Below are 23,928 nucleotides of genomic sequence, written 5' to 3'. Positions count from 1 at the left end.
TTTGCCAGATCTCATGGTTTTTGTAAACTGCGCAGACCCAAAAAGTTAAGTTTCACGATCCACGCGCCTGAGAGTTTTATTCTAATTTTTATTTATTTAAGACAAACGTATAGAAAAGAGCGGAGCGCGTTTCCCGCTGATCAGTGAAGGAGACATTAAATTAGGTTAAAGCGCCATTTATATCACGGACGGCGTGTAAACGTTGGGTCGCAGCGATGGCCGTCACACCGGCGGCTGCCCGTTATGGTGAAGACCGGCGTAAGGCCAAAAAAACTGCTGGATCGCGGTCCACGAATCTCCGGGTCCAACCGGTTCCCCGTCAGCCGGTCGCTGGAAGGAGAGCCCGGTGAGGAAGCCAAGCAGAACCACGAGCAGAAGAACCGCCAGGACGGAGATCAGAACCGGACGGCTGACGCTCGACAGAAAGAGTCGCGTGTTGGACGCCCAGAAGTGCAGCTTCCTGTAACTGCCGAAAAACACGTTTATTTACCCGTTTCTATGTAAACAAGAGACATTATTTATATTTTATATCAGATCAGCCTACTTTACCCTGATGCATGGATCTTAAACGGAGGGAAGTTTTACTTTACTGGGGGTGGTAGATAAGTGGAACAGCCTCCCAGCAGAAGTGGTAGAGGGTAATACAGTGAGGGGATTAAACATGCATGGGATAGACATACGGCTCCTGAATCTAAGACGAGACCAACGACTGATTAAGGTTTGAATCTTTACAGCAGGAGAACCGGGCGACTAGACGGGGGCCGGATGGGGGCCGATCTGCCAGCGGGTTCTGGGCTTCTATTTTGATGACTGATTAGAACCAACGCAGGGGTCTCCAGCTGGTCGCTCTCACACCCAAGTACTTCAAAGCACCCGGGAGCCCCCCAAACTGGGGCACCCCGCGTATGCTGGATTTATTATGTAAAAAAAAAAAAATGTAATTCAATCTATTTTCATATAAATAAAACGCTCAAATAATCGCAGTTTGCTGAAGCGCGGGTTGGCGGCCCCGTCGGATAAATATATAGGTTTTGGGGCTACTCTATTCAGACAATAAAGAAAAGCTTGGACTCACGTAGAACACGGCTCCGCGGGGGAGGAACCTCGATCCACGGCGTGGGGCTTTATCCGTTCCTTCGTCTCTTCTAGCGGCTCGGCGACCGCCTCGTCTCTGCGCGTTCAGGAGAAAAAAAAATTACAACTCCAGCCAAGTTTTAAAAACAAATAAAAAGAAGAAAACAGTTTTAGTAAGCGCGACGTTCCGGAGACTCACTCTTTGATGAAATTCTCCTCGGCGGGGTCGCTTCGCGTGTAATTGGCCACAAAGCGCTGTAATATCGGACTGGTATTCGTCGTCTGCTTCGTCCCCACGAGCTTCCTGAGTTCACAAAAAATAATAAATATTTCAATATTTCCATAAAATCAATATTAAAAAGACGTTTGCTTTTGTGGCTTTTCAGTAAAATGTCCCAAAAATTTAGTGTGAAACGCATTTCCAGCTCACCAGCTGTTTGATCTCTTGTGCAATTTGCCATCCAGCTTTTCCGATCCAAAAGGGTCCTGAAAACAGAATAAAACCGGCTTAATATATTCATGGAAGGAAGTTTTACTTTACTGAGAGGGTGGCGGATAAGTAGAACAGCCTCCCAGCAGAAGTGGTACAGGGTAATACAGTGAGGGTATTAAACATGCATGGGATAGACATACGGCTCCTGAATCTAAGACGAGACCAACGACTGATTAAGCTTTGAGTCTTTACAGCAGGAGAAACGGGCGACTAGACGGGGGCCGGATGGGGCCGATCTGCCAGCAGATAAATCAGACTTACCAGGGGGGGCGAGGTGCCCAGGCCGCGGGTGTAGGTCGGCATACTGACCCTGCGCGCTGCCGGCTACGGGGTACAAAGTAACAGAGTTAGTTTATGAGAGGACGGAGCGGATCGGAAATAGAATTTTCAGGACTTTTGCGATGCGATTTTCTGGCGATTAACGATTCGGGAAACAAAGAGGAAAAGAAAAAAGAAAAAAATAAATTAAAAAAAAACACCTCTTTTTATTTATTGCCCTAAACGGTGCGGTTTGCGGGACTGACCTTTGCAATCAGCGATGTTGGCAGTTTATGCAAATCATCTGAAAAGAGATAAACAGGATATTTTTAGCGCCGGGCGGCCCTCGCGGACAGGTGATGAGAGCGTTGTATTGCAGGAAGCTGGGATGAGCGGCGTCCGGCGCGTTTACAGAAAACACAAAACACTGAAAGCGCAACAAATCCCCGCGCCCAAAACATGAATATAAAGTAAAGCACGCAGTCCGTAGCAGCCGAGCGCGGCCCCCCAGACCCCCCCCAGACCCCCACCTCGCTCCGCGGACAGCCGGGGGGGCTCGTTTTGCTGGATGAGTTCCCGCAGCTCCTCCAGCTCGGCGTGTTCCTTCGCGTACATGCGCTTCAGGTTCTCCACGTGCTGAATCATGACGTCGACGGCTTTACTGACGCGGCTCTCCTGCGCGGGAACAGAGAGGCGTTATCACCCCGGGGGGCCGGGGCCGCTCTGGGACCCCCAGTTACAAAGACGATTAACAGTTAAATAATCAGAAACGGCCCCAAAACACCCAGAAAATTCACCAAATCACAGGAGTTTTAAGTGAAAAGATTTCCCTCCTCCCAGTAACGTTATGACATCACAACAACGCATCACGGAAACATTGTTTCCATTCACTGTCTGAGCAAAGAAAAGAGATAAAACGCAACACCCCGAGAACCCGCTCCTCGCCCCCCGTCCCGCCCCGTGTACCACCCCTGTCCCGCCTCTCACCCCGCCCCGCACCTGATGGATGGCGCCCAGCATCTCCGCCCGGCAGGCGACCCGTGCCGAGTGCTGACCCAGGAACTGCAAGCTCTTCTCCAACTTCTTCACCACTTCGTGCGTCTGATTGTCCTCCTCGCACAGCGGGGTTAAAGCCTAGGAGGACGGGCACCAGGTTACAAAAACTTATTCCTCCCCGATCCCCAAAAAAATAAAAATAGGAATGATTTTCATGAAAAAACGAATTCTATTAATAAATAAAATATTTGAACCCCCCCCGCCCCCCTGCCCCCCCCGATCCTGCGTCACCTCCAGGAGCTTCACGCAGCCGGCGATTTCTTTTTTGAGGTTCTCCTCGGCCAGATCGCGGGATCGCTCCTCCAGACGCAGCCGCTTCTCCAGCGTGAACAAATCGCATTTAAACCCCAGGGATAATCGCAGGAACTCCGTCTACGGTTTGGGGGGAAAAAGAGAAAAAACAGACAATTTACCGAGGCTTCAAATCTTGAGAACGAGAAGAGAGATCAGAAGCGAGTGTCCTGGATCCAGCGTTTACCTCCATCGCCTTCTCGCCATCAGAGCCGCTGCAAAAAGAACAAACAGAACGTCAGGGGAGGAAGAAGAAACAGAACGTCAGGGGAGGAAGAACCTGCCCCCCCCCAATAAAATACCCCCCCCCAGGGCAGTAAAAAACCCCAAACTTACCGATTCTCCTCAAACGCTGCGTTTTGGGACCCCGATTGAGAGACGGCCGGGGGGCTTCCTGCAGATTAATAAAAAATACCAATAAAAACGTACGAGGTCAGCGACGAGACCTCCGCGGGAATTAATGCGGGCGCGTTTTAACTTAGGAACAGAATAACGTTTCTCACCTTTGCTGGGCGTGGATCCGCGCGGCCCCCCAATTTTCTCCTCAGGACCCCCCTGTTAATAAACAGGCTGATTAGATCTTTTATTACGGGATAAACTATTTTCTTCCTCCTGCAGGCTCTAAAGAGTTAATTGAATGCGGAGATATTAAGAATATAAATCGGGGCGGAAATAAAAGGCGCTCCCGGCGCAGAGACTCACCGGGCTGCAGCCGCCAGCGTTCTCACGACCCGGACCGGCCCCCGGCGGCGGAACCGGACCTGAAATACAGAGAGAAGCGGAAACACCGGAGACGGCCGCGGGTTACGTATGGAACGGGCGTAAAACGGCAAGGAGAGCGCGGAGGGGCGTGGCAGAGCGCGGAGGGGCGTGGCAGAGCGCGGAGGGGGCGTGGCAGAGCGCGGAGGGGGCGTGGCAGAGCGCGGAGGGGGCGTGGCACGAAAGTGGAATATAAATACCGCTGACGGGGTAACCGGACTCATCCTATAAACACTCCGATCACTCACAGCCACAGCTTAAGTATTAAAAATGCTGCATTTCCCCCCCAATACTAATATTTCCCTGGGAATTCTGTCTCCGCATCACCAGATTCGGTATTTTTGCTGAACGCCCCCCCCCGCAGTACCCCTCAAAAATCTGGTGAAACGCGCCGGACCCCTCCCATCCGCCGGGTATCTCGCTGCAGGTGAGACGGTTGGGGGGGCAGTGGGGGGGGGCAGTGAAGTTTGCCGTAATCCCGCTACCTTCCGTTGATCCGCCACCCGGCATGGATTGTCCGCTGCTGCTGCTCGTCTCTGCCACATCCACAGATGCCGCTCCCCGCTCCTCCATCACCCCCGGCTCAGGGTCCTGCTCTAGATTTGAGAATTTAAAGGGTTAAAAAAAAGTCAGTTTACAGAATCCTTAACGGGACGCTGGAAAAATATAGGTTTTTAAAAAATGAAAATGTCCCAAAAACAATGAAACCCCCCCCCCCCAGCGGATCGGCCCCCGGCGGCCCCCGTCTAGCCGCCGTTTTTCCTGCTGTAAAGACTCAAACCTTAATCAGTCGTTGGTCTCGTCTTAGATTCAGGAGCCGTATGTCTATCCCATGCATGTTTAATACCCTCACTGTATTACCCTCTACCACCTCTGCTGGGAGGCCATTCCTCCTATCTACCACCCTCTCAGTAAAGTAAAACTTCCTTCCGTTCCATCTCAGTCTCTGACCCTGTAGCGTTAGATTCCGGTCTCTTGTGATATTTCTTCTCTTTTAATAATCGGGTTGAGACCCCCCCCCCCACCTATAGAACCGGACCGACATGACGGGGGTCTCTTACCAGCCGGCAGGAGGGTTCTCTCCGGGGAAGGTGAGGGGCCGTCGGTGGCCGGGGGGGAGTTTAGATCCGACCTGTCGGCAGAAACACGATGAAAACGCGGAAAAGACATAAAAAGCGGCAAATTGGCGCAAAACGAAGACACCGACCTGCAGCCGAGATCCTCGCCCTCCGCCTGCTGCCCCGAGACTCGCTCCTGAAACAGAGATCACTTCCTCGTTACCGGCCGCGGGGGCAACAAACCGGCTATACGGAGAACATGTCAATCCCATGCGTGTTTAATCCCCTCACTGTATTACCCTCTACCACCTCTGCTGGGAGGCTGTTCCACTTATCTACCACCCTCTCAGTAAAGAAAAGCTTCCTTCCATCTCAGCCTCTGGTTTTAGATTCCGCTCTCTTATTGCATCCCAGTAGGTGCAAAAACATTTCATCAGCAGCTGGCGCTTCGGGGGTTAATCGGCAGCGGGGGGGGGTATGGAAATAATTGCGATGGTAAATAACGTGAATCATCAGGATTTACATTCCGCCTCCCGCGGGAGAACCGAGCGGAATTTCCCTGCAGACAAAACGAGCGCCCGGCGCACCCCCCCAACCCGAGCCCCCCCCACATACATCGGCCCCCGGGGCGGAAAATGGACCGGTCTGTGCCGGCTCCGTAATACAGGAGAACTAACCGAGAGACCCGGCCGCTCTCTATGTACCCCCCCCCCGACACCCTGCACCCCCCCCCCCCTGCAGATCTCTGCATGCAAATCCCGGCTGCTCGCACTTCCATGATTTGAATTTTTCGGAGAATCGCGTGACGGGGGGGGGTGTTTGCTGGTGTTGGGGGGGGGGACGTTTCATGGCGCTTTGTTTTGATGTTTCGAGTTTCGGCCAATCGGACGGATTTACTAAACAGGGGGCTCGGGTTTTATTATTAAAAAAAAAACCAAAACACCCAATTCTCCCAATCAGAAGAACGGCCTCTACCCGGCCGGAGCAGCCCCAAAATAATATAATAAAAAATACATATATATAATATTAAAATCAATAAAAAACAAAATACATTAAATATATTTATTTTCATAACAACAACAAAAAAAGCTAAATAAGATATATGAAGAAAAAGCTAAACACACAGCGCTGGCAGCAAACGCCGGGGAGGAATTAGTGATTTTCTCATCATTTCGTGAAAATACAGAAATATTCTCCGTGCGAGAAAACGAGGAATTTGGATAAATCAGGGGCGACAGTGAAATAACCAAAAATTGCGGCATCTGTGCGGAAAAACCCCAAAGCCCCCCCGACAGCGAGACCCCCCCCCCCGACAGCGAGTCCCGAAACCTCCCAGCCGGGAATCGTTTACAAGAAAAAGCCGCGGCCGACGGGAAGAGGTGGTTTATAGAATCCGCGTTTACAACGACTTCATAAATGTTTATCGGACGCAATCATCGAGAAAACCCTCCGGATTATTACTTCAGCAGCTGCCGGGGAGCAGCAGTCCCTCCCCGCCCCACTGCCTGAACCAATCAGCAACAATCAGCAACTTAGCAGGGGAGAGATAACTTCCCAGGATCTGCAGGATTATTCCTCCCCGTTAAGTTGAGATGGCCGCTCGCACGCGATGCACAAGTTATCCCCCCCCACCTCATATTTTTTATTAACTCTATAATTATCCATAATTACCGGGGCACCCTAGGGTCACAGTAACCACAACTCCCCCCCCCCACACACACACACTGCAGAGCGCCGGGTCGCAGTAAACCCCCCCCCCAGCAGGGCGCCGGGTCGCAGTAACCCCCCCCAGCAGGGCGCCGGGTCGCAGTAACCCCCCCCAGCAGGGCACCGGGTCGCAGTAACCCCCCCCAGCAGGGCGCCGGGTCGCAGTAACCCCCCCAGCAGGTAGCCGGGTCGCAGTAACCCCCCCCCAGCGTGGCGCCTTGTCGCAGTAACCCCCCCCAGCAGGGCGCCGGGTCGCAGTAACCCCCCCCCAGCAGGGCACCGGGTCGCAGTAACCCCCCCCAGCAGGGCGCCGGGTCGCAGTAACCCCCCCCAGCAGGGCGCCAGGTCGCAGTAACCCCCCAGCAGGTAGCCGGGTCGCAGTAACCCCCCCCAGCGTGGCGCCTTGTCGCAGTAACCCCCCCCAGCAGGGCGCCGGGTCGCAGTAACCCCCCCAGCGTGGCGCCGGGTCGCAGCAACCCCCCCCAGCGTGGCGCCGGGTCGCAGCAACACCCCCCAGCGTGGCGCCGGGTCGCAGTAACCCCCCTCCCAGCAGGGCGCCGGGTCGCAGTAACCCCCCTCCCAGCAGGGCGCCGGGTCGCAGCAACCCCCCCCAGCGTGGCGCCGGGTCGCAGCAACCCCCCCCAGCGTGGCGCCGGGTCGCAGCAACCCCCCCTCCCAGCAGGGCGCCGGGTCGCAGTAACCCCCCCCAGCAGGGCGCCGGGTCGCAGTAACCCCCCCCAGCAGGGCGCCGGGTCGCAGTAGCCCCCCCCCAGCAAGGCGCCGGGTCGCAGTAACCCCCCCAGCAGGGCGCCGGGTCGCAGTAACCCCCCCTCCCAGCAGGGCGCCGGGTCGCAGTAACCGCACAGAGAAGCGACATTTAAATAGAAATGGGGAAGTGAATCGTTGCTTCAGCTTCCTGCCGTTTCTGAACAAAAAGGGGTTTTTTTCCAACTAAACGCCGAAAACGTGGGGGGGGCGCTTCGGGGGCAAGGGACAGATTATCCGGGGTTGTTACCCCAGCGTCGGGGTGAAGGGGCAGATTCTCGGGGTCACACAGTCTCCTCTGATTCAATGATATCTGAGCGTCCCGATTGGCTCTTTTCTCCCTGCTTCATCACAGCTGGAATCCCTGCTTGAATACAGGTGACTCCATTCAGAATTACTTTACCACCTGACAAGTCACCGTTTCCATGACGACCATTCTTAAAATGGATAAAACCCCTTCAAGACCCCGAGGAAGAAGCGCGATGGAAACCGGAGCAGCCGCGGCTCTTATATTATATATATAGATTATATACGGGGTATCTGGAAGCCGTCAGCAACTGCCCGCCGGGGGGGGGGGGGGTTGGGGGACGTGATATACGGTGGAAAAATCTTAAGAAACAACCCCCGCCCCCCCCGGAGGATTTAAAGCCCTCGACGCGCATGGCAGTGTAGAATCCCATCCCGGCACCTCTGAGGTCTCTCGTTCGGAGGGAATTTATAGGAAATACAAAGAGGGGCGGAGAGAAAGTCAGAAAATAGTTAAAAAACATTTTTTTGCCGTTTTACCTCCGGCCGGCCGACATCCATCGCAGGGACCCCGAAATCTGCCGCATCGGTCTGAACCCCCAACGACACGGAGCGGCCCCTACAGGACGGGGAGAAGAAACACACGTGAAATATATAGAAAAAGCAGAAAAAGGGGTTTTATTAAAAATATTTAAATAAAATGAATTTCCCCTCAAACTCGACTTTTATATAAAATCAGATTCTAAAAACGCGACGTTTTCAGTAAATGAAGGAAATTAAACGAGAGATTAACCCCTTGGGCTCCGCGGGACGCCGGAGGATTCAGCAGCGAACGCTTTATCAGACGAGGATAAAAACCGCGTTTCTAACAAAATTATCCCAAAAAACGAGACCCAAACCGACAATTAATGAAAAACCCAAAAAACCCCAAACTGAGAAACGTTTAGGAAACAAATTTTTGTTTACAAATAAAAGGAAAACAAACAGAGAATGGAAGCCTGGAAATCGTTACATAAAGACTCCGCCAGCCTATCCCACGCATGTTTAATACCCGCGCTGTATTACCCTCTACCACCTATGCTGGGAGGCTGTTCCGCTGATCCACCACCCTCTCAGTAAATAAATCCTTCGGACCCCACAAAGAGCGTAATAAGAACCTCTCCCGGCAGGAGGTCGCCGAGGCTCTTCTGCTCGCAGCGCCCGCGGATTAGAAGGAAAGCTGCGCCTCTCGTTTGTTTATCCGTCTGCCGGTGAGTAACGAATCCCAGCCGTCAGGCCCCCCCGGACAGGTGCGGAGGACGTGCCGGCTCTCTTTTTTTTTTAAAGCACCCGACGTGCCAAAGCGAAACGCGAGGGGGGGGGCCTCCTCCTGATTTCCATAACCAAACTCTGTTAACCCTTTGCAAGGCGCTGCTATTGCCTGCAGCGCTCAAGGGGTTAAACCCTCCCACCGGCCCCACGCGGCCCATTTAAGGAGCGGCGGAGGGTTTTCTGGACGAGGTTATAAGAGGACGTTTAAACAAACGAAAGCCCTCGTCCCGCGCGCCCAGGGCCCCATCCGAGCCGGGATTGCGCAAGCAGCGCCGCGGGACTCACTTGTTTAGGTTGAGTAGAGCCCCCCGTGACGTGGCGGGCCTGCCGGGCTCGGGGCGTTTGGACGGGTCTCGGGGGTAGTTGTGCGCGCGGCGTCCGGGGTAAAGCTGCAGGATCTCCAGCGTCAGCGCATCTGAAACACAAAGAGTCGGCGGCGGCGGAGCGGCGGCTTAAAATGGAAAAAGACTTCAGTTCCCCTAATCATAGTGAAATGTTTACAGCGGGAACGCCAAACGAACAGCACGGCAACCACCCGGCCCCCCGGCCCGCCCCGCGCCCTGTATACATCAAAACGCGCAATTCATAAACCCCACAAATGAGCCGCCTGATAAATAGGACGCCGGCCCTTTAAGTCGCCCCTTTCACTGGGATCCGGTTTCTCGCGTTTTTATTTAATGTGCACTTTTTCCGCCCCTAAAAATAAGTGGATTTCCCCCAAAGCCCAGCAGCAGCGCCGCTCACCTAGCAGCGGGGTGTAGACGCAGACGGGGCCCCGGTGGCGCGCAGGTTTGTGCGCTCCGGATAAGCGGCCGGTCTCCTGGATACCAAATCTCTTAGAAAAACAGCTTTTCTGAAAAGGAGTTAAAAAAAACAACAAAAAAAAACAGGCATTTGAGGAAAACGCACGTTTCTGCGGATTTCGGGGGCCGGCCTCCGCTCGGCACCGGTTTATCGGATTTCTGTTTACTTCGGGGCGGCCGCTCTCCCTCCGCACTCACCTCCTCGCCACGCGCTCTCCCTCCGCACTCACCTCCTCGCCACGCGCTCTCCCTCCGCACTCACCTCCTCGCCACGCGCTCTCCCTCCGCACTCACCTCCTCGCCACGCGCTCTCCCTCCGCACTCACCTCCTCGCCACGCGCTCTCCCTCCGCACTCACCTCCTCGCCACGCGCTCTCCCTCCGCACTCACCTCCTCGCCACGCGCCGCCCGCTCTCCCTCCGCACTCACCTCCGCCACACGCCGCCCGCTCTCCCCCCGCACTCACCTCCTCGCCACGCGTCGCCCGCTCGGGGTCGTTCACCGCAGAATCAGATTCCTCGTCCCGCTCCGAACACGTCTAACGGGGCAAAAAACACCAAAACTAAACGCCGGGATAATACCCTCTACCACTCCTGCTGGGAGGCTGCTCCGTCTATCTACCACTCACACAGTGTAAACATGCAGGGCAGGACACTGACATGCGCGGCGCGGCACGGAGGCAGGACACGGACATGCGCGGCGCGGCACGGAGGCAGGACACGGACATGCGCGGCTCTCACCTGACACAGGAGGCCACAGAGCTGCCCTCTGAACAGCTTCTCCTGCAGCGAGTTGATTGTCTCTGCAGGGAGAGAAGTCACCCGGTCAGAATAAATACCACCCACCCCCGGGGCAGCCGCCAACTGCTAAACACTCTCAGCCGCGAAGTACCCCGACAGCAGGATAAAGACGCCATCGTGCCCCAAGCAGGGCAGGTAACCCCCACGCAGCTTTTACCCTCTACCAGGTCCTGCCCCGGGGTTCATGAGCCCCCCAATTTATGAAATTACCCAATAATTACCCCATAAAAAACCTGCCCCGTGCGTTAAAAATCAGCCTTTCCCGTAGCACCGAGTTACACAGCAGACGCGCGGCCCCTGGACTTCCTATTTCTTTACCCCGCCAGAGACCTTTAAAAAGCGCAAAAAACACAAAAACCCCAAAACCCGCAGAATTTCCGCTGCCCAAAAAGCCGTAAATAAAGAAAACGGATTCTGGCGGCAGCGTGCGATAGGTCCGGGGTTTTTAACCCTTCACCGGCACTCAGAAAACGTATTAAACCCCCTTCTCTCTATAACTTCACGTCCGCCCCGCAGCCGGCGGATTAACCCTTCGCGGCCGGGGCACCCGGGGGGGGGTTACTCACTCTGCTGGACGTCGCTCTTCTCCCGGATCGCCTGCTGCTCGGCGCTGAGAGCCGCCTTCTCTACCGAGAGCTCCCTCTGTTTGCCGACGGCTTCCTCCAACGCGCTCCTCGCGGAGTCCGCCTCGGCCAACGCGCTGCGAAGGGCGGCCTCCAGCTCCCCGATCTGCATGCGCGAGCAACTCATTAGCATACAAGAACGCAGCGAGCGCCGCTTACCGCCAGACACCGAGCGCCGGCAGCTTCCCAGGAACCCGGAAATTGCACGATTTAGCCAGAAATTCTCTCCCAGAGTAACGGTTTTTGGAAGAGTTTTTTTAAGGAGTTAAAGACCCCCCCCCCGGTAAAGCGGTACCAGACGCGTTCACATGCTCGAGGGTTTCGGGGGCCGGGTCGGACTCACCTTCTTACCGGAAGCCTCCTCCTTGGCGCTGGAGTCTCGGAGTCGGCTGAGAGCGGCGCATGCTCTGCCCTCGGCGTCCTCCTGCTGCTGTCGGACCGTCTCCAGCTCGTGAAGTCTGCGCAGAAACAGCAAAAACCACAAGAAATTGACGTTTTGCACAGAGGGGGAGGGGGGGGAGGGTAAAACACCTGCTTTTCCTGTAAATACACAGAAAAAAGTTTTAGTATCTGCAGAAAAAAAAAACTATTTCCAGCATTCGGGGGGGGGGCAGGGGGAGACCCCAAATGCCTCTCCCAGCATCTCTTCTGCCCCAAATTGTCTAAATGTTACCCGACTAAAGCAGTCTCAGGCACAAACTGCCCCGGGGGGGGCCCTCAGGCCACTGGACCCCCGCGACCCAAATGTACCAGGGGTTAAAGGAATCGAATTCTGAGATTTTCCATCAAACCAAACTCAGCAGAGTCCTCAGACGGTGATTTGGACCCGGTCTCTCTCTCCACGCCGACGCGACAGCCGATCGAATGACAGCGTCTGCGCCAGGGGGCGACGGCTCGCTAAACGGCAATTACTGCAGGTGGCCTAGGGGGCAACGAGCCCCCCCCCGCCTCGCAAAATACAGGTTCCCATTACAAAAACATAAAAAAGGGAATAAAACCCAAAAAAGCCTTTACAGAAATTAATTTTTTATTATTTTTTAAGGATTAAATAAATCTACAAAATCCTTTTCATTTAACCTAAAATGGTTATAAATTAACGAAAAAAATTCCAAGACTCATAAAAGGGAATTTTTTAAAATTATATATATATTTCTTTAATACACCCTTGCCCCCATCACCCCCCCCACCCCCCGCCGGGGCAGTTGGAGCGGCTCACGCCAGGCCCGCAGCAGAGATATCAGAGGAGGGAGAATTCCGGGGACGTTTGGAATAGTTTTAGGTTTTTGGGGCAGAATCCAACGTTTCCGCACGAATCGGCTGCCAGAGAACATTTTTATTTTCATAGCGCCGATAACTCCCGCCGCGCTTCTTACAGTCCCTGCGTTCAAAGGGTCTGACAGAGCAGATTAACGCTTCTTGGGCAAAGAAACTGAATAATAAGAAATTTCCACTGGTTTCCATGGATACTGCACTTAAAGGCGGCTTTGCCATGATAAATATCTGATCGTTTGGCCGCACCGGGAATAAATCGTCGAGAATCGCGCCGTTTAGCGCACCTGGCCGACAGCTCCTTGCGCAGGTGGAGGTGCTCGGTCTTGGCGCGCCGCAGGTTACTCGCCATCTTCACGAACTCCTTGTCCAGAGACTCCTTCTGCCTCTCCAGCTGCTTCAGACTCCGCGACCAGACGTTCCGCTTCTCTCTCAGGTCCGACTTTATCATCTGGAATAAAATAAAAAAACAAAAAAACACGGCATTAACCACGGGAGGCCCGGCCCGGATGGGGTCGCCGTCGTCACGCCGATATCGCCGCATTCATCGCGTCCGCCCCCCCCAGAACGGTAAGAAGCGCACAGAGCTCCGCCGTCTCCGTCCGTACCTCCAGCATTTTCCCCGGCAAGTCGGTTACTTCGACGCCGGAATCCATCAGCCGCTGGAGAGACACGAGTACGAGGTCGGCCATCGCGCAGGAGTCCTCCTGCTGCAAGAAATAAACCCGAAATGAAGAAGCAGAGTGACCGGGGCGGGGGGGGGATAAGATTAAGTGCTCTCACCAAGGTTTGCAGGATGGATTTATATTCGGCCCCCACTTGTTCTTGTCCAGGACCCTGAAGCAGCAGCAGGACCTCGCGGTCTAAAGTGACATCGAGGGACGACGTGTTCCCAGCGGAAGAAAACATCCATTCGGCTCCGGAGATCTGCGAGATAAGGAGAGAGAGGGTGAGTGTGAGTGAGAGCGAGGGATGCACAGTGGGAAGAGCGCGATGCCGCGGGAGGCAGATTATGGGATTAAAATCATTTTAATGGAGGGTCTTCTGCGTCAATATCAGAAGAGACCCGACGCGACCCCGGTGACCCCGATCTCCAGGCCAGGAGGCCAAACGGCTCCAGGCTCCTCAGGCCAGCGTTAAAGCAAGAAAGCTCTGGATGCGAGACATCCGATAACAGATTTAACCCCCCCTTATTATCACAAAGAATGAAGCGTTACCTCCGGAGACTGCTGGGCGAGCTCCAGCTCCGAGTGCAGGGAGGTCAGACCTCCAGACATCAGGCGGTTAAATTTACACGTTAACGGGGAGGCGATTCCGTTCCTGGGAAGAAAGAATCGGGTGAGACGGCAGACTGCGTAACGTAAACTCTGGGAGCGTTTTGAGGCGCCATCCAGTCCAGAAATCCAGAGCAGACAGGGTTAATTTTATAAAAGACTATTATAGCTAGAAACAGCATACAGAGGCCTCCCATCACTCATCACTCCCATCACTCCTGTGTTCCAACGGCCCTTTATCACTCCCATCACTCCTGTGCTCCAGTGGCGGGTTGTGTGCTCCCTGATCCAAGTTTAAGTGTAAAAGGATAATTAATGGTTATAAATCCCTTTTGTAATTATATTACAGCCAGAAATGTCCTCGTTTTCCCATGAAAACCACTCAGTGACCCCAAACCTTGGAGTGAGCGAGTGAGTGTGAGTGAGTGAGTGTGAGTGAGCATTACTTACGAGAGCAGCTCCTGTTCCATTTGCTGGAGGCTATTTTCCAGTTTAGTTTTTTCGATTCTCAGATTCTAGGAATAAAAGGAAAAACAGCGGAGAAGAAATAAAAATCTAATTTCCGCTCAGCAGAGACCCCGGATTAATGGATTCTCCGCGACCCCCAAAAACACGACGAACCCCACAAACGCGACGACGCGTCCGACTTCACCAATGAAGATAAATTACAGAGCTGGAACTCTGTCAACAAAATCGAGACACCGAGGAGCCCGGCCCCCAAACTACAACTCAATCAGTGTGACCCCCGGCGGCCATATTGGCCCACGCTGTGCCGCCGGCCGGGGAGCGGCCCCTAAACGGTCAGTTAAGGAAGCCATGTTACCTCTATGACAGTGGAATATTCCACCAACGTGGACCTCAGCTCCTCCACGTAGAGATCCTTCTGCAGAGGAAGCAAATTTAACAAAATTCAGAGAAAAAAAAATATGAAAAGACTAAATAAAAGCTTCACCGGCTTAACAAAGCGCATCCTGTACATAAAAAAAACCAAAAAAATAAAATAAATTGTTAAAAACCTTCACTTCAAGACAGGCTATTCCCATTTCAAATTTTCCTCCCCTCCCTCGTGATGACATCATTCACTGGCTGCATCGTGATGTCACGCATTACATCTCATGGATCTATAGGATGCCAGGACCTCGCGTGCGAATACGAGACATTTTATAGCAACAAACATACCCCCCCCCCAAAGGGCAAGAATTTGGGGAGCAAAGCGCCAGAATCCGATAATTCCTTCAATGATAAAAACATTGAAAAAAAACGCGATTTGGAAAATTAGATCATTTGGGGCCAAAACTCGACTCCCTGCTTTCACCCTCGTTCCGTGTCGGGTTATTCACGATGTGAGGGGGGAATAAAATTATATATAATAAAAGAAAAACGGTATTTATTATCCTCACCATGCGCAGCGCGGCCTCCTTCTTCTGCGCGGCGTTTTCTGAGTCATTTAACTGCAACTAAACAGAAAAACACAAAAATCACAAAAAAAACGTTTCTCCTGCTTTAACAACTCAAACCTCTCGTCTTAGATTCAGGAGCCGTATGTCTATCCCATGCATGTTTAATCCCCTCGCTGTATTAGCCTCTACCGCTTCTGCTGGGAGGCTGTTCCACTTATCCACCACTCTCAGTAAAGTAAAACGTCCTTCTGCCCCCCCAGCGCAGATCACTCCTCTCCCCTTCTAAGGTACGGAAAGTCCGTCTTTCACAGCTTACCTGGAGAACGGCGACTTTATCAGAAACCTCGGCGATCGTCTTCCTCAGGCCTTCGGCCTCCAGAACGTTCCTCATATTCTGAAAAGATAACCAATAAATGCTTTTTTTAACCCAAACACTGCAGAGTGATACCCGGGGGGGGGGGGTCAGGAATCTCACCTCTTCCTGCAGGGAGCTGATTTTATGAACGAGCGATAAATTCTCCTTTTCCTTGAATAAAGAAAGAAAAACATTTATTGAAAACGTATTTATTTGTTAACGGCCGTCGCCGCGCAGGTCACCGGAATCGCCTTCTCGTTAGACCCGGAGCGGCGGCGGCGCGGAGACCGGGCCCCGTTCAGGCAGATATTTTCCCGGAGGCCACGCGAGGCTTCCGTTCGCCTGTGACCGCCGACAGCCGGCCCCTGATAGCGGGGGTCCGATAAGGCGCGGGTTTTTTACCAGCTGCTTGTTCTGGGACGCCATCTGCGCTTTCCTCTCCTCCGACGCGGACGCGCTGACCTTCATCTCCTCCAACTCGTCCTTCAGCGCTCTCGCCCTGGTTACCGACTGCTGGACGCTGAAACGGGGAGGAAAAAATAAAAATAAATTAATACCTAAAATCTGCCAAAGTCTGAAAAAGTCAAAAAGTGGTTTTTTAGTATTATAAGAAAAAAAAACCAGAAAGGTAAGGGGCTCGGATCCAGTCATGAACCATTTGGAGTTAATTAACCGCGTGCGCACCCCCGATGTGATTTAACCAGTTAATTGCCCCAGCGTGGGGTATTCCTGCTGAGCGGGGCAGGTCGGGGTCACCTCTTCCACTGGCTCCGTAATTCTTCGTTCTCCTCCAGGAGCCGGTGATTCGCTTCCTCCAGGTTCTCGACGGTCGTCTTCAGCTTGTGGTGCTGCTCCTGGAGCTTCTGGTTGTTATACTGAAGATCCGCCACACAGGTGATGAGGTCCGAGGTCTCCCTGAGGGGAAGAATGTAGAGGACGGGGGTCAGTCGGGGGGGTCTGGGGGGACCTCCCAGACCCCCAAATAACACAGAGCGGGGTCAGTAAGATTCCCCTCACAGATCTCCTCTGGAGACGTCTCCTCCGAAAGCCTCCAAACTCCCCGACGTGACGTTCATCGTCCCCGAGATCCGCCGCACTGCAGAGACAGACGGGAGAGCGTTCGCCATCACACAGAAAAGAGACCGAACGCTATGAGAACAGTCTTACGATCGGAGGACGGACCTGCAAGAAGACTCTCGCGCAGCTTAAACATGGAGTCCTCCACGCCGAGGACCGAGTCTTTACATTTACTATCCGCCCTGAAGAGGAGAAAAACACCGGTAAAAAAATAATAAACTCTCTGAATAATAATAATAATAAATAATAATAAACTCATAATAATAATAATTAATAAATAATCTGTCCAGAAAAATAATAAACTCTCCTAATAATAATAATAATAAAAAGTCCAGAAAAATAATAAACTCTCCGAATAATAATAATAATAATTAATAATAATTCTAGAAAATAAACTCTCCATAAAAATAATAAACTCTCCGAATAATAATAATAATAATAATAATCTGTCCAGAAAAATAATAAACTCTCCTAATAATAAATAATAAAACTGTCCAAATAATAAATCTGTCATAATAATAATAATAATAATCTGTCCAGAAAATAAATAACGGAAGGCTAGCCGGGCCGGCCCTTACGAAAAATTACTGCAGTTTTTTGGACATGAAAATACTACAAAACTGCACTTTTTTTTTTATATTGCAAACCTACAGTCGTGCTTCAATGTCCTGCAGCTTTATCGCATTCGTTCTTCCGTACAAAAATAACTGCAGTGAAAGTGCAGTACAGTGAGGTACAAATGCAGTGAAAGTGCAGTATTGCAGTATTTTTCATGTCCAAAAACTGCAGTAATTTTTCGTGAGGGGGGTGCTCCGGACGTGACTTTTCCCCGGACTCACCCGTTGTTCCGGCAGTCGTCGATCCACTCTTTCATGATGGCGTGATACGTGTCCAGGTCCATGGAAATGTCGCGTCGCTCGGGATCCAGCATGTTACACAGCTCGTCCAGACCGCTGTCCTCGGAGCCACGGCTCGTGGTGTGGCGCAAGTAATCCACGATCCTCGACACGGCCACCTTGCCTGCATAATAACGCCACGCGCGTCACATGGGGGAAGCCTTATTCCCGCGCGCGCTTTACTTCCTGTGCCAAGGCCGCCGAAACTAAACAGACTTCCTGCCACGCGAATAAATATAACCCCGCCCACCGATAAAACATTACTTTATATGGAGGAAGATTTTGATTATTCGGTCAATTCAAAGAAATTATTAATCTATTAATCTAAACGGCGCTCAAACAATCCGCGCGCCGCTCTAAAGCACCCCCCCTGCGAGCGCCGGCCACCAACCTCTGTGGTCCGTGTCACACGCGTGGAAAATGCTGTTCAGCAAGTCTTCCTCGCAGATCAAACTCACTTCAGACGCCGTCTCGGTCTTGGCTTCCATCGCCCGTCGCAGACCTAAAACGCAGAAACCGTTAAAAGGTTCTTTAGACGCAAAAGTATCGCCACGGAAACGGCAGATAAAGTTATTAAAGAAATACATAGAATACCGAATGAGATATTCCCATCACGAATATGTTTGACAAACACCAGCCCGGGTCACAGACAGATTTACAAGTGGGAGATGAGTGGAACAGCCTCCCAGCAGAAGTGGTAGAGGGTAATACAGTGAGGGTATTAAACATGCGTGGGATAGACATACGGCTCCTGAATCTAAGACGAGACCAACGACTGATTAAGGTTTGAGTCGTTACAGCAGGAGAAACGGGCGACTAGACGGGGGCCGGATGGGGCCGATCTGCTGGCGGGTAATGTTTTTCTAGGAAACTTTATTGGCTTATTTAGAGACTGAAGTGGTCTCCAAAGCTCGCAATCTAATCCAACTGTTCAGCAACGAAGGCGTCATCATCATATGTAATATTTTTGTGTTTTAATGGAACGGGCGGGCGTCTCATTCTATTGGCGGGGATGATGTCACAGCTTCCTGCAGCCAATAGCAGCTCAGAGGATTGTTTTTTTTGGGGGGGAAATGCATGTTTTTAGTGAAGTTACCGGCTTCGCTCATCGACAGTCTCTTCACCACCGGAGACTGGAGAGGGAAATGATCGGATCGCCGGTCCGTGAAGTAGAAGCTGTGGGGGGCAGGGAGCACCCGGTCGTCGACGAAGAGGCTCCGGCCCTCGGGGACAGGCAGGGCAGAGTGGGGGAACTTGAAGGGCAGATCTCGGGGGAAGACCATCGGCGTGGAGCAGCTCTGCGACCGGCACGAGGGCCAAACCTTGGCGACCTTGTCCTTGGACACCGTGTTTACGGAATACGTGGCGTTGCCCAGCGGGGAGTCGCTGTCCGGCGCGTGCCGGGGGGGGCAGGGAGAGGAGACCTGGGGATTCGGGGAAAAGGTGTTGTTGACGCAGGGACTGGAGAAGCAGACGAGGTCCCGCTCCGTGTTCTTCACGGTCCGGTTCTTCAGAACCTCCTCCAGGTTTTTCTTGGTGCTGGACTGGGGGCTGTCAAAGTTCCGGGACTGGAATTTGGGAATCTGCAGGTTGGGGTTGGAGTCCTGGTCGCGCATCTGAATGGTCTTGATTTTCCGGCAGATACTGTCCACCGGATTGTGCCGCTTGGTGGCGGATCCGGATTCGGCCATGACTCAGAGCGTTAAATTCTGATAAAAACTAAAAAAAAAAAACATGAAGAAAAAAAACATTTAAATTTCTAAAAAAAAACTTAAACAGAATTAAAAGCAAACATTTCCCCGTAATCTGCGAGAGCGCCTCTTCGGGAGCGCGGTAATCTTGGCCATCAGATCTTGGAGGGCTAAGACTGGAAATAGATTGATAACCCAGGTCACCCCTGTATTACTTTACTGAGAGGGTGGCAGATAAGTAGAACAGCCTCCCAGCAGAGGTGGTAGAGGGTAATACAGCGAGGGTATTAAACATGCATGGGATAGACATACGGCTCCTGAATCTAAGACGAGACCAACGACTGATTAAGGTTTGAGTCTTTACAGCAGGAGAGACGGGCGACTAGACGGGGGCCGGATGGGGCCGATCTGCCGGGGGGGGGTTCTGGGCATTAAACACATTTCTGGGTTCATTAGAGACTCGCAGTAAAGTTACGCTTCGTATTTACACAGAAATGAAGGGCTTTTCGGGTATTTTGTTCCCCGGCCCCCCATGTCGGCTCCGCTCGGCCCCCGCTTTGCTTTTCGTTTCCTTTTATATTATAAGCCGTGCGGAGGACCCTTTGGCATTAAGCAGGTAAGCGCCGGCCGGGGCAGACTTTAACACGGCGGCCGGGGCAGGACTTTAACACGGCGGCCGGGGCAGGACTCGCATAACAGAGACTTCAATGTCATTAAAAACAATAAAAAATCCATATTTGCCATTTTCTGCGGGACCGGCTTAATTTAAAAAATAAAAACAAACATTTTCATCCTCCAGACCCACCTGGTTTGGACGCTTGGAGCCGCCGAGAGCAGAGACCCTCCGGCAGCAGCAGAGACCCTCCGGCAGCGGCAGGGAGCGGAGTCTGGCTTCCCCCGCGCAGGTGTCTCAATCACTTATTAACCCCTGCAGCGCCTCCCTGCCCAAACTTAATCCCTCCCCTGGACACCGGCTCAAGGGGCCGCCGGGGGCCACCGGCTAATATAACCAAACCTTAACCCTCCACGAAGTGTACTCGGAATACGGCACACGGTACAGCGCTACGGAATATGACGGCGCTATACAAATCAATACTTAATCCTAATCTGCCCCTTCGGCTGGGGTAATTATGGAGATTTAAAGGGGCAGCGTCCCCATTTTATGTGATGCTCCATTTCCGCTCTATGTATTCAGCACCAGCAGATATAGTAGCGCTGTACAACGGGCTATAACCATAATAAAAGGTGTGGCGGGCGCTGGGCCTTAAAGCTTACAATCTAACTTTGGTATTTAATAAACAACGGGAGGGGAATTTATTTCAAAGGAGGAGAAAAATTACAACAAGAGAGCGGAATCCAACACTAGAGAGTCAGAGACTGAGATGGAACGGAAGATTTACTTTACTGAGGGGGGGATACGTGGAGCAGCCTCCCAGCAGAAGTGGTAGAGGGTAATACAGCGAGGGGATTTAAAGAAGGGATTGGCTAACAGGGTGCCGGATGCGGAAGGATTTTGTCGCCACCTAGTGGTCTCATGAAATAGTTCATTTTGCGTGGCGAGTCGGAAAGGCGGGTGAAAATCGGATCACATAAGAAACAACATAAAGAGTTTTAAGAGGCTGTGTCATGTCACGTGACTATTAGGAGTTCCCGGCATAAATGATGCGAGGTTGCAGGATCATTTCTGGGCAGGGCTGGGAACGATCCATCTGGTCTGCGTTTAGTTACTAAATGGTTAAATTCAGCAGAGTGGGTGGAACAGCAGCTTTAATCTTCCAGCACCAGAGAACGGGGATCTAGCGAGCCGGCTGGATACCTGGGGCATAAAAACGCAACGCGTGGCATAGGCAACTGCAGCCTTAAAGTGCCAGCTTTCGTGTTGATGGCGTCCGATTCCCCCTGCCCTGACCCGATTCCCCCTGCCCTGACCCGATTCCCCCTGCCCTGACCCGATTCCCCCTGCTCTGACCCAATTCACGCCGTGTTTTGACTGCGCTGGGACCCGGGGGCCGGTGTTTTCACGCCGCGTTGACCCTGAGGGGTGTGAGTGTAGGTGTGTTGTGTGTTTAGCGCTCTCGGCCCCCGGCGGCTGTTTACACGTCTTTATTTGCTCAGCGATCAGTTCCTTCAACCTTGACTTTGCCTTAACAAGGCCACGGACATGTCAACAAGCTGCGCATGGAGAGAGACCTCAGAGAGCGAGCCGTGGATGGGGAGAGACGTTAGAGAGAGAGAGCCGTGGACAGGGAGAGACGTTAGAGAGAGAGCCGTGGATGGGGAGAGACGTTAGAGAGAGAGCCGTGGATGGGGAGAGACGTTAGAGAGAGACAGCTGGGACAGGTGTTAGACAGTCTGGCATCCTCAAAGACAAACCTGTGAAATAAATATCTAACAGGGTTTATCCACCAATCAGCGATCAGCCTGTGATACGGAGAGACAGTCGCACACATAGCGAGACGACATTCAGCAGTGTGCAGTGCCCAGTCTCCCCAGTACAGCAGTGTGCAGTGCCCAGTCTCCCCAGTACAGCAGTGTGCAGTGCCCAGTCTCCCCAGTACAGCAGAGTGCAGTGCCCAGTCTCCCCAGTACAGCAGTGTGCAGTGCCCAGTCTCCCCAGTACAGCAGTGTGCAGTGCCCAGTCTCCCCAGTACAGCAGTGTGCAGTGCCCAGTCTCCCCAGTACAGCAGTGTGCAGTGCCCAGTCTCCCCAGTACAGCAGCGTGCAGTGCCCAGTCTCCCCAGTATAGCAGTGTGCAGTGCCCAGTCTCCCCAGTACAGCAGTGTGCAGTGCCCAGTCTCCCCAGTACAGCAGAGTGCAGTGCCCAGTCTCCCCTGTACAGCAGTGTGCAGTGCCCAGTCTCCCCAGTACAGCAGTGTGCAGTGCCCAATCTCCCCAGTACAGCAGTGTGCAGTGCCCAGTCTCCCCAGTAAAGCAGTGTGCAGTGCCCAGTCTCCACTGTACAGCAGTGTGCAGTGCCCAGTCTCCCCAGTACAGCAATGTGCAGTGCCCAGTCTCCCCAGTACAGCAGTGTGCAGTGCCCAGTCTCTCCAGTAAAGCAGAGTGCAGTGCCCAGTCTCCCCAGTACAGCAGTGTGCAGTGCCCAATCTCCCCAGTACAGCAGTGTGCAGTGCCCAGTCTCCCCAGTACAGCAGTGTGCAGTGCCCAGTCTCCCCAGTACAGCAGCGTGCAGTGCCCAGTCTCCCCAGTACAGCAGTGTGCAGTGCCCAGTCTCCCCAGTACAGCAGTGTGCAGTGCCCAGTCTCCCCAGTACAGCAGAGTGCAGTGCCCAGTCTCCCCTGTACAGCAGTGTGCAGTGCCCAGTCTCCCCAGTACAGCAGTGTGCAGTGCCCAATCTCCCCAGTACAGCAGTGTGCAGTGCCCAGTCTCCCCAGTAAAGCAGTGTGCAGTGCCCAGTCTCCACTGTACAGCAGTGTGCAGTGCCCAGTCTCCCCAGTACAGCAATGTGCAGTGCCCAGTCTCCCCAGTACAGCAGTGTGCAGTGCCCAGTCTCTCCAGTACAGCAGTGTGCAGTGCCCAATCTCCCCAGTACAGCAGTGTGCAGTGCCCAGTCTCCCCAGTACAGCAGTGTGCAGTGCCCAGTCTCCCCAGTACAGCAGCGTGCAGTGCCCAGTCTCCCCAGTACAGCAGCGTGCAGTGCCCAGTCTCCCCAGTACAGCAGTGTGCAGTGCCCAGTCTCTCCAGTAAAGCAGAGTGCAGTCCCCAGTCTCCCCAGTACAGCAGCGTGCAGTGCCCAGTCTCCCCAGTACAGCAGCGTGCAGTGCCCAGTCTCCCCAGTATAGCAGAGTGCAGTGCCCAGTCTCCCCTGTACAGCAGCGTGCAGTGCCCAATCTCCCCAGTATATCAGCGTGCAGTGCCCAGTCTCCCCAGTACAGCAGCGTGCAGTGCCCAGTCTCCCCAGTATAGCAGTGTGCAGTGCCCAGTCTCCCCAGTACAGCAGTGTGCAGTGCCCAGTCTCTCCAGTACAGCAGTGTGCAGTGCCCAGTCTCCCCAGTACAGCAGTGTGCAGTGCCCAGTCTCCCCAGTACAGCAGTGTGCAGTGCCCAGTCTCCCCAGTATAGCAGCGTGCAGTGCCCAGTCTCCCCAGTACAGCAGCGTGCAGTGCCCAGTCTCCCCAGTATAGCAGAGTGCAGTGCCCAGTCTCCCCTGTACAGCAGTGTGCAGTGCCCAGTCTCCCCAGTACAGCTGTGTGCAGTGCCCAGTCTCCCCTGTACAGCAGTGTGCAGTGCCCAATCTCCACAGTACAGCAGTGTGCAGTGCCCAGTCTCCCCAGTACAGCTGTGTGCAGTGCCCAGTCTCCCCTGTACAGCAGTGTGCAGTGCCCAGTCTCCCCAGTACAGCAGTGTGCAGTGCCCAGTCTCCCCAGTACAGCAGTGTGCAGTGCCCAGTCTCCCCAGTACAGCAGTGTGCAGTGCCCAGTCTCCCCAGTACAGCAGTGTGCAGTGCCCAGTCTCCCCAGTACAGCAGTGTGCAGTGCCCAGTCTCCCCAGTACAGCAGTGTGCAGTGCCCAGTCTCCACTGTACAGCAGTGTGCAGTGCCCAGTCTCCCCAGTACAGCAGTGTGCAGTGCCCTGTCTCCCCAGTACAGCAGTGTGCAGTGCCCAGTCTCCCCAGTACAGCAGTGTGCAGTGCCCAGATTGCCCAGTTTACCCGGCAGGTTGGCAGCCGGAGCCGATCACTCCCACAGCTGATGTCACACATCCT

The 23,928-nt window shown here is 53.3% G+C and overlaps 1 protein-coding gene across 1 annotated transcript; it reads right to left on the bottom strand.

Moving 5' to 3' along the window:
- Window positions 1-103: 103 nt before the first annotated feature.
- Window positions 104-19,230, bottom strand: IRAG2 (inositol 1,4,5-triphosphate receptor associated 2). The gene is made up of 39 exons (XM_053462086.1): window positions 18,612-19,230; window positions 17,907-18,017; window positions 17,459-17,639; window positions 16,725-16,801; window positions 16,560-16,638; window positions 16,299-16,457; window positions 15,945-16,062; window positions 15,663-15,713; window positions 15,504-15,581; window positions 15,188-15,244; window positions 14,611-14,670; window positions 14,238-14,302; window positions 13,731-13,833; window positions 13,297-13,440; window positions 13,122-13,223; window positions 12,801-12,964; window positions 11,588-11,702; window positions 11,188-11,350; window positions 10,562-10,623; window positions 10,288-10,359; window positions 9,763-9,871; window positions 9,304-9,433; window positions 8,248-8,326; window positions 5,139-5,185; window positions 4,993-5,063; window positions 4,417-4,527; window positions 3,875-3,933; window positions 3,676-3,727; window positions 3,509-3,566; window positions 3,360-3,387; window positions 3,113-3,253; window positions 2,825-2,959; window positions 2,356-2,500; window positions 2,092-2,129; window positions 1,829-1,891; window positions 1,505-1,560; window positions 1,274-1,378; window positions 1,076-1,171; window positions 104-466 (listed from the first exon to the last, which is right to left on the bottom strand). Exons 1-39 carry the CDS (start codon window positions 19,204-19,206, stop codon window positions 223-225), a joined length of 4,323 nt encoding a protein of 1,440 aa, XP_053318061.1. The 5' UTR covers window positions 19,207-19,230; the 3' UTR covers window positions 104-222.
- Between the last annotated feature and the right edge of the window lie 4,698 nt (window positions 19,231-23,928).

The sequence above is a fragment of the Spea bombifrons genome, chromosome 4 (genome assembly GCF_027358695.1).
Source record: "Spea bombifrons isolate aSpeBom1 chromosome 4, aSpeBom1.2.pri, whole genome shotgun sequence".
Taxonomy (NCBI): Eukaryota; Metazoa; Chordata; class Amphibia; order Anura; family Pelobatidae; genus Spea; species Spea bombifrons.
This window is presented reverse-complemented; position numbering and strand designations above follow the sequence as displayed.